The sequence below is a fragment of the Corylus avellana genome, chromosome ca11 (genome assembly GCF_901000735.1).
Source record: "Corylus avellana chromosome ca11, CavTom2PMs-1.0".
NCBI lineage: Eukaryota > Viridiplantae > Streptophyta > Magnoliopsida > Fagales > Betulaceae > Corylus > Corylus avellana.
The window spans coordinates 16,925,043-16,934,269 of record NC_081551.1 but is presented as its reverse complement, the minus strand read 5'-3'; the positions used below and the strand labels follow the sequence as shown (position 1 = coordinate 16,934,269).

The 9,227-nt window shown below is 39.2% G+C and overlaps 2 protein-coding genes across 2 annotated transcripts; both read right to left on the bottom strand.

The window, feature by feature from the left end:
* Window positions 1–2,279: 2,279 nt before the first annotated feature.
* On the bottom strand, window positions 2,280–4,317 carry LOC132166432 (peroxidase 25-like). The gene is made up of 4 exons (XM_059577242.1): window positions 4,108–4,317; window positions 3,841–4,020; window positions 3,395–3,557; window positions 2,280–2,704 (listed from the first exon to the last, which is right to left on the bottom strand). The coding sequence occupies exons 1-4, from the start codon at window positions 4,315–4,317 to the stop codon at window positions 2,280–2,282; spliced, it is 978 nt and encodes a 325-aa protein (XP_059433225.1).
* Window positions 4,318–6,729: 2,412 nt separating this feature from the next.
* LOC132165152 (uncharacterized) lies at window positions 6,730–8,250 on the bottom strand. The gene is made up of 3 exons (XM_059575647.1): window positions 8,130–8,250; window positions 7,111–7,556; window positions 6,730–6,792 (listed from the first exon to the last, which is right to left on the bottom strand). Exons 1-3 carry the CDS (start codon window positions 8,248–8,250, stop codon window positions 6,730–6,732), a joined length of 630 nt encoding a protein of 209 aa, XP_059431630.1.
* Window positions 8,251–9,227: the final 977 nt, after the last annotated feature.

The window sequence follows — 9,227 nt, the reverse complement described above, 5'->3', positions numbered from 1 at the left end:
TTCTTCACGTCTTCTTCAATGACAGTAAATGGCTTGCTAAACCAGCATATTTAATTCCTCAATTGGCCTTCACTACAAAAGGTTTTAAAAGCCCTTTTCAAAATTTTTAATAAAGTGGTTCAAGGGACGACAATTTGTGTGGTTAGGTCGATAGCCTCATTTCTATAAGCTATTTAGTAAGGCTCAACAGCAATGCAATATTTGCTTGTGATGTACCTTACCAGATACATTTAGTGATAACATATCATGATTGTCATGAACATACTTCCCTAAACATATCTTTACTTCAAGCTAGATTGTTCAACCACTTAAGTATCTCTCTACTCCTCTCTCTCCTTTTAATTTCAATACTCTTTTTAAATATTTTTAATGTTAATTATTATTATTATTATTATTTTTATTTTTTATTTTTTTATAAAAGACTTCTTTCATTTCAATAGCAAAGATCTAGAGTATAAAAACTCTAAACAAGAAAAGCATATTGCTTTAAAAGAACTACATCAAAAATACAAAAAAGGAATCTCTTCCATCCATATCTTCTTTGTAGGTTCTTGCACCGTTAATTTAGCTAGTCCATGAGCTGTGAATTGGCTTCACGTTTTGCATGTGTAACCTCCCACCTTCAAAAGCATAAGAGAACCACCTACACATCAACAATACTCTGTCCAAACCGAAGCCATTGATCTCCCTTTGCAATAATAGCCTGGACCACTTGAAGTAAATTTCCTTCCAAAATTATATCTGATAATCCCAGGTCTCGGCAAAATTACATTGCTTGTAAAGCCATTGCTTCAGCTATGATATGCACTAGACATGCTTCCATAGTGCGACTAAGTGTCACCAAACCGTTGGAGTCCCATATAATCACACCTACTCTAATACGTTTGCTATCTAAGTTGACAGACACATCCCAATTCGCCGTCATCGTTCTACAAGGAGGATTAATCCACTTCGTTCAGGTTGGAGCAGGTTTATTAGGCTGGCCATCTTCCATTTTATCCCGAGAGTTCCAGAATTGGGCAATCACCTCCTCCACCTCTTTTACAATATAGTTCGGATGAGCAAAAGGCCCGCCATGCACAACGTGAATTCGGCAGGTCCATATGCCTCGAGCCGTGGTTGCTATAACGGCCATCTCTTCCCCCATTGCACTGTAACAAAAGAGCTTCCAGAAATTCAAAAAAGCTGCTACCTTCACTACTGCATTTTTGAATCATTCGTTGGCTACCTCCCAATACATCACTAGCAGTTGGGCATTCCCACTGTACATGAACTACCGTTTCTAAGACCCTACGGTAGATAGGACATAGATCCGCCTCCACTACTCCTCTCCGCCATAAATTATCCTTAGTAGGAATGATATTATTGCAAGCCCTCCAAAGAAAAACCTTAGTAGAATTGGGTACCTGAAGGTTCCAAAGATTCTTCCAAACCCCATTACTCCGAGCTTGGTTGGACCCTTACCCAGCCATCATATTTTTCCTCTTATTCTCCAAGTAATAAGCGCTTCGAACCGTGAAAACCCCCGTAGAGGTAGCCAGCCAAATCATCTTATCACTTCGATAATATCTGCTCAAAGGTAAGTTGTATATGATCTCAACTTCCTCTTTCCAAAAAATACTATGGATAAGAGAAATATTCCACCCACCCGTATTCCTATCAATCAGTTCAGCAACAGTAGCATCCACATCCAATTGACGGCATGGACATTGGATAATATATGCCATTGGTTTTGGTAACCATTTATCCCCCCATATCTTCACTGTACGGCCATCCCCTATCCTCCAAATCATCCCTGCATGGAACAAGGGTTTTGCCGATAGAATGCTCCGCCAAGCAAGAGATGGTCTACTCCCCAACATTGCCTCTAAAAGGGAAGCCTTGGGATAATATTTAGCCTTAATAATCTGAGCTGCCAAACTCTGAGGGTATTGAATAAGCCTCCAACATTGCTTTGCTAATAAGGTATTGAACATTAAGCCGATAGAATTCTCAAAATGCTTACTTTTTTTCAGGGAAAAAAAGAAAAAGAAAAATTGAAACGATTTAGACGTTGGTCAGGATTTAACAGAATTTGTAAAAATGCCCATGCTTAAATCTTTGAAAAAAAAAAAAAAATACAGAGGACAAGATTTAATGTAGGGCTGAAATTGAAAAAAAGAAAGAAAGAAAGAAATATTTTCATTTTCCTTTCCCATAGAAGTACATATATATTTCTTCTTCATAAATATAGTCAGCCCACACATGCATCTTCTTGGGGTTGATTAATTTCTTGATGATCAATTAAACTTGGAACAGAGTTTCCTAATCTCCCCCTGTGCATCTGTCGTCTTCACCTCAATGCTACTCATCTTAATCATAGCCTTCGGAAAATCATTATCAAATGTTATCCCCAGCAATCCCCTGATGCTCCCCGCATAATTCTGCACCACGCTACGCGTTGCTTCGTCTCCCCAGAGCCTCTGGTCCGACTCCAGAACTGCGTTGCCGTCACGCACGTTCTTGAAGAAACTCACGTCGAACTTCACCTGGCTGTCTTTGTCTAACGCGACGCGTTTTGAGCCATCGCCATCTTTGGGGCAGAGGGCTTTAAGCTGGGCCAGAAATGCTTGGTTTATGGTCGGGTCGGAGTTGCCGGTGGCCGTGAAGTTGTATAAACGGTACCGGAAGAATGAACAGTCCGTTTGTCCTATGGTGTGCGCACCTGCACATCCACATCCACATGCAAATCCCCCATAAAAAAAAAAAGTATGTTAATCAGGGGCAGAACTAACTACATTACCTTTTGTTTTTTGAAAAAAGTCCTTCAAATTTTTTACAAATTTAAATTTTACCCCTAAATTTTTTAATTTTGCCCTCTCAAACTCTTTTTATAGGGGTGAAAAGGCAAACGGTTAATAACTACCTGCTAACTGCACTAACCGCTAACCGCTTACCGCTTTTGTAGGCGGTTAGCAAAACCGTGCCTATATACATATTATATTTTATATATAAAAATACATGAAACAATGTCATTTTTGTGTTTAAAATTTTTTTTTTTTATATATATATATATATATAAATCTTGAAATGATGTCATATGTAGTACGATATTATTGTCTTACCATAGAAATGACATCGTTTTGATTTTTCTTTTTTTAAAAAAAATTAAAATTTTTTCTTTTAAGAAGCGGTTAGCGGTTATTAGAGTTACTAACCGCTAATTGTCAGTTAACCGCCTAGGAGTTTACGATTAGCGATTTTAGCCAATAACTGCTAACCGCCTTTTCACTCTTATCTATTTACTCCTATATTTTTTAATTTTGCTCCCCAAATTCTAAATTCTAGTTCCACTCCTGTTGTTAATTACACACCATCTCCATGTAAATAACTAAGAGAGAGAGAGAGAGGGTACCAACTAATGTGACAAGATCATGATCGTCAAGGCCTTTAGCAGCGAATTTTTGCCTCTGAATAGAGACAGGATCAAGAGGAGAAGGTAAATTTGAGGCTTGGGAAGACAAAGATACCCTGCCATCTCTCCTTCCGGTGGGCACTTGCCAACTTGGACCATCACTCTGAGATTTGGGGATATACATATATGGTTAGATCCCGAAGTTTGAAACACGTCATGCAGGATTGGCGTGTCAACCCGTTTGACTCACAAACTCATTAAAGGTTGATTCTAACACCATCTGTTTAGTTAAACATGTTTGATTCTTCAATCTTGACACAACTCATTTAAATAAGCGGGTATGACCTGTTTGATAAATAGATAGTGTTGAGTTGAATTGAACATAATTCATTATTTGACCCGTTATTTAAAAACCAACTCAAATAAAGAGAGATTTGTATATATACCAAGTCCACAGAATCACGAGCAGCAAGTGCAAGTATGTCGGCGCATGAAACCACACCAGGGCACGAGGCCTCTAGCTGTGATTTTGCATCATCGATTGCTTCAAACCCTCTTAACCCAAGGTTTGGCTGTGCATTCCTCTCAGCAGAAGACCCCGTGATCAACACCGAACCATCACACCCCTGTGCAATTTATATATATGCATCAATTAATGTCGATTTCAGAAAATATTCATGCATGAGGAGAAGGGGATTAGGAAGACGATGGACCTGAACAAAGCAATCATGGAAGTGAAGCCTGAGCAAGCCAGCAGCAATCGTGGGGTCTCTGTTGAAGTGTGTTTCAACGGTGGATCTCACTATGGCCTCGGCTCTTGGGCAGGAAGAAGAATAAAACCCAGTTTTCAGCTGGCTTTCAACAGGTGAAATCACCACTAAAATCAATAGGAAAGAAAACCACATGGCTTCCATTTGCACCATTAACAAAATTAATTATGCTAATCCCAGTTCAGAATTTCTTTCTCCTCACTACCAACTTTGTAGCACTCATCTTATTAGATCTATATATATATGAGTGGTGTAAAGCTACTTTTCGTAGAATTTTGGGCTTTCTTTAAACCTTTTTGTTAGTGGAGATCAACGTACGCTTGGGGTAGTAGAAGATGGTGCATATTTTTGTTTTTGTATTGGAGACCTGGAGATGGATTTCAACAGCATACTGGTCTTTGGTGGCCTCTTTTCCTTGATACTTTTTTAGCTTTTTATTCCTTGATCGAGGGGATTCTCTCTCTCAATCTCTATTATCTTTTTCTCCTTTTCCTTCAATTAATTGTTTTCGTGGCAAGGTGTTCACATTAGCTTTCATACATGCACTGGGTTTATATGGATCGGCTTAATATTCACGATTCTCAGGCATATATGATGGAATTAATTCTTGGAGTAACTTAATTGATGTTTATCAAGTTTGGTATATACTACTCCAAGAGTTTCATTAGTGCCTAATACAGTCAATCTACATGCGTTTTATTTTAAAAAAAGGTCAATGGGTAGCCACACTGGCATTCCAGTAGGCATCTACAGAATTATCCAATAGAACAACAACTCACATTTATTTCTTTAACATTTTGCTTTAATTTAGGTGACACAATTGCTGATTGATCCTCACTTTTACTTCAATCAAAAGTGAGGATCGAGTATACCCATTTGAAGACCAACAACTCACTTTTATTTCTTTAACATTTTACTTTAATTTAGGTGACGCAATTGCTGATTGATCCTCACTTTTACTTCAATCAAAAATGAGGATCGAGTATACCCATTTCAAATGGGTTGAGAAGCCTCATTGAAATAAATCATTTCTCGATTTTAAGACGGTTAATTTTTGATACAATTCGCAAATTAATATGAACCAAATACAAAATTAGTAAGTTGAAGTTAAAAGATTTGACTCATTTAATTAAGGAAAAATTACATTTTACCCCCTCAAAGTTGACAGCGTTTTTCAATTCGAACACCAAAATTTCAATTTTTGCAATTTGACCAATTTTATCCAAAATTTCCCATATTACCCCTAATTTTTATTTTTTTATTTTTTATAAAAAAAAAAATTTGGGATGGCTGGTCATCTGGTCATTTTTGCACCCCCCAAATTTGTTTTCGTTTTCATAAAAAAAAAAAAAATTAGGGGCAATATGGGAATTTTGGGATGATATTGGTCGAATTGAAAAAAATTGGAACTTTGTGAGGGTGGATTTCAAAAATTGAAACTTTGATATTCGAATTGAAAAACGCTGTCAAGTTTGGGGGGTAAACTGTAATTTTTCCTTCAATTAAATAAGTTAAGTTAGTATTAATCTATATAGTCTTATACATAGTTAATATTAATCAAGTAATAAGAGTATAATGTAGTAATTTGGGCTTTATATGTGAATGTAGGTCATAGACCGAATGCTTTAACACAATCTTGTGCATTCCAAACCCTAGCTCCTTTCTCTCTGAGCGCCGCAGCCGCACATGTAAGGTATCTTTAGGCTTGGGGAGGAGGGAAGGCCGTTGGCTACCTCCCTCCTCCCCTCGCCCTCTTCGCAACGGGTGCTAGAAGTTTACCTAATGCACCTATGATGTAGTGTGACTTAGTGGGCGGCAGCGAAGAACATCAATAAGCAGCGGATAAATAGTTTTAGATCTTGAGTCTATCAATGATCTAAGAATTCTTCTCCAAATATAGAGTCTATCTATGATTTCAAGGAAAAATATGAAGAAAACTCACCTATGAGTAATTCTTATTCAACAAAATTCAATAAACAATATAAACTGATAAACTAGAGGCTATATGCATATATTTATAGTCTCAAGACTCCTAAACCTAAAAAAACATAACATAAATACTCTCAAAACCCTAAATCTAATAAAATAAAGAAATAAAGACACTCAAAACTCTAGCCCTAATAAAATAACAACATAAAGTCGGTTTAACCTAATTAAAACGCATAAAATAATATAATGGTCCCACGTGCACTCGATCGCATCACGCTGGCGCTCGATCGTAGTTCCAGAGAGCAGGTGCGCTCGATTTTGTGATCGATCGTAGTCACAGGGCGTAACGAGGGCAGGTGCGCTCAATCGCGCTTTAGTGCGCTTGAGCGTATTACCAGAAACCATTATCCGAGCTACATCATTCTCACATGGTTGGAGAGAATTCGTCCTCGAATTCGACTGATTCTTTCCACAGTCCTTTGGATGCCCAGTCAACTCATCCCACTCGCCGTTCCTCAGGATCAAGACAAAGTAACACTCCACAATAAATGCGATGCTCTTCATCATTGGCACACGTCGATGTATGTCATGAAATCCCCACACAACCCTTTGTTGTGTAAACTTGTGATGCTTCTCTCATGCTTTGCTCTTCCCACATGCCATGAGAATCCCCAAAGAACTCATAAAGACCTTTTCAATCTGTGACAGAAAAGTTTTCTCCACCATATAGATCTTATCAGAATTTTGGTTAGAATAATTTGATAAAATAACATCTATTTCAATGAAATCAACATAGTTAATTAGCTCAACACTAAAATCGAAGACTTTATCTTCGAGGCTCTTATCAAGCATATGATATATAGAATTGTCGTAAAAAAGTGCAAAACTATCCGAAAGATTTACCTCTTTCAAGGGTTCCTCTTCTTCATGAAAAATTGCAAAACTATCAGAAAGATTTACCTCTTCCAAGGATTCCTCTTCTTCATGAAAAATTGCGATACTCTCTGAAAGGTTTACCTCTTTCACTTCTTTCCCCAATTCTTCAAACTTTTTAGGACTCTTAATGTCGTGCGGGAGATTAGGAACATTTGACCCCGTCACCAAATCAAGTTGAGGTTGAATGTCTCGCAACGACGGTACCGCTTTTGGTAATTCTGCTCGGACCACGTTGACAAATCTTCCCAACAGCTCCTTTATCAGCCCCGGTACCACTCCCTTGATGCCGCTTTCCGTGTCTGTCAACTCCTGCTTGGCTACAAAGGATTGACCATCCCCTTGTGAAGGTTTTGGCTCTGCCCATGGGCTATGTAGCAATATCATTCTGGTTTTACCTAACATGAAGTTGTACGTGTTCTTTGTTTCATTATGGATAGCAGCTTTATCATCTTGCCATGGCTTGCCCAATAACAGGTGACACGTCTCCAGGTCGACCACATCACACCATACAATATCTCTATATTTAGCTACAATGGTAAAGGACATTAGAAAACGTTTAGAAATTGTTACCTCGTTTCCTTTTGTGAGCAACTCCAATTGATAGGGAGTAGGATGTCTCTTGGTCTCAAGCCCCAACTTGCGAACTGCTTCCTCCAACGCTATATTCTCATGACTCCTTGGATCAATGATAAGCTTAGCCCCCTTGCCTCACGTGGTGCATATAGTTTGAAATGGTCGGCACGTACGTTTAATGTATCGAGACACCGAACGACACTTGATCTCCGCCACCTCCTTAGGCACCAACTCCGCCATCTTCCTAGGTACTTCTTTTTGTGAAAATTTTCTATTTTTTTCTGCCACCATGAACTCTATAGGTTGCAAGCAACCTTGGAATTCCGGTGTATCAAGTTTTAATCTACTTAACCACTGATTGGCATGAGCTTGCGCAAAGTGCTAACGTCCCTGCATTCGGCGCTCCGTACACGGGTTTCTAGATCCATTCCCATTGTGACGACACTAGTTAGATACTTAGGTAGTGAGGTTTTCAATTTGATCCCTCATAGCCTTGAGTCGATCCTCCTTGTATTGCCACCACTCACCATTAGATTTGCCTTCCGCCTGCGAGAATCGCAATCTTGGTTGGTGGCGATAACCGTTCAGCTGAACGATTGCCGTTTGCTCCCTACGTGCTGCCTCTGTGTGCACGTGCACCTCGTTCATGTCTGCAAAGCGGTTACTCCTTCCCATTCATGGAAAGTAATTGAGCTCTGATACTAACTGATGCAGCGTGACTTAGTGGGCTGTAGCAAGGAACATCAATAAGCAGCGGATAAATAATTCTAGATCTTGAGTCCATCAATGATCTGATAATTATTCTCAAAATATAAAGTCTATCTATAATTTCAAGGAAAAATATGAAAAAAAACTCACCTGTGAGTAATTCTTATTCAACAAAATTCAATAAACAACATAAACTGATAAACTAGAGGTTATAAGCATGTATTTATAGCCCCAAGACTCCTAAACCTAATAAAACATGATATAAATACCTCCAAAACCCTAAGTATAATAAAATAATGAAATAAAGACTTCCAAAACTTTAACCCTAATAAAATAACAACATAAAGTCGGTTTAACCTAATTAAAACGCAGAAAATAACATAATGGTCCCGCGTGCGCTCGATTGCAGCACGTGGGCACTCGATCACAGTTCCAAAGAGCAGGTGCACTCGATTGTGTGATCGATCGCAATCACAAGGCGCAACGAGCGTAGGTGCGCTCAATCGCACTTTAGTGTGCTCGAGTGCACTACTAGAAACCATTATCAGAGCTACATCACCCTTGCCCCGTTGCCTCCTCTCTCCCCCTTCTCTGCCGCTCTTTTCCCCCCTCTGGTCCGATTTTCTCTAGCATGGGGCATGGCCCTTCTCCCTTTCTCCACCTTGCCGCTTTCCTCCCCCGCCATCACCCTCTGCTGCGTTTTTTTGCTGGATCGGGCTTGGCTTTGGACCGGTTTGTTTTCGCCTGATCTACTGCCCTCCGCCTTCCACCTCGATGCATGTGCTACCACCTTGCTAACCGGTTTCACCTGTGCCCATCCCAAATTTTGCACTGGATCGGTATTTCCGGCTGTGGTTTTGATTTCTTTTTTTGGTTTGTTTTTTTGACGTTAATCTTGGTGTATTGTTATTTGTTTC

What these genes read in the sequence shown, in the direction of transcription:
- LOC132166432 (XM_059577242.1), bottom strand. Translation starts at nt 4,317, where the DNA reads ATGGTGCAAATGGAAGCCATGTGGTTTTCTTTCCTATTGATTTTAGTG. An exon ending in CTCGTGATTCTGTGGACTTG is followed by an intron (nt 3,558 to 3,840) that starts GTATATATACAA and finishes CCCAAATCTCAG; the next exon opens with AGTGATGGTCCAAGTTGGCA. An exon ending in TGATCTTGTCACATTAGTTG is followed by an intron (nt 2,705 to 3,394) that starts GTACCCTCTCTC and finishes GTGGATGTGCAG; the next exon opens with GTGCGCACACCATAGGACAA.
- LOC132165152 (XM_059575647.1), bottom strand. Translation starts at nt 8,250, where the DNA reads ATGAACGAGGTGCACGTGCACACAGAGGCAGCACGTAGGGAGCAAACG. An exon ending in GGCGGAAGGCAAATCTAATG is followed by an intron (nt 7,557 to 8,129) that starts GTGAGTGGTGGC and finishes TTACCATTGTAG; the next exon opens with CTAAATATAGAGATATTGTA. An exon ending in TGGGGAAAGAAGTGAAAGAG is followed by an intron (nt 6,793 to 7,110) that starts GTAAACCTTTCA and finishes TTTCTGTCACAG; the next exon opens with ATTGAAAAGGTCTTTATGAG.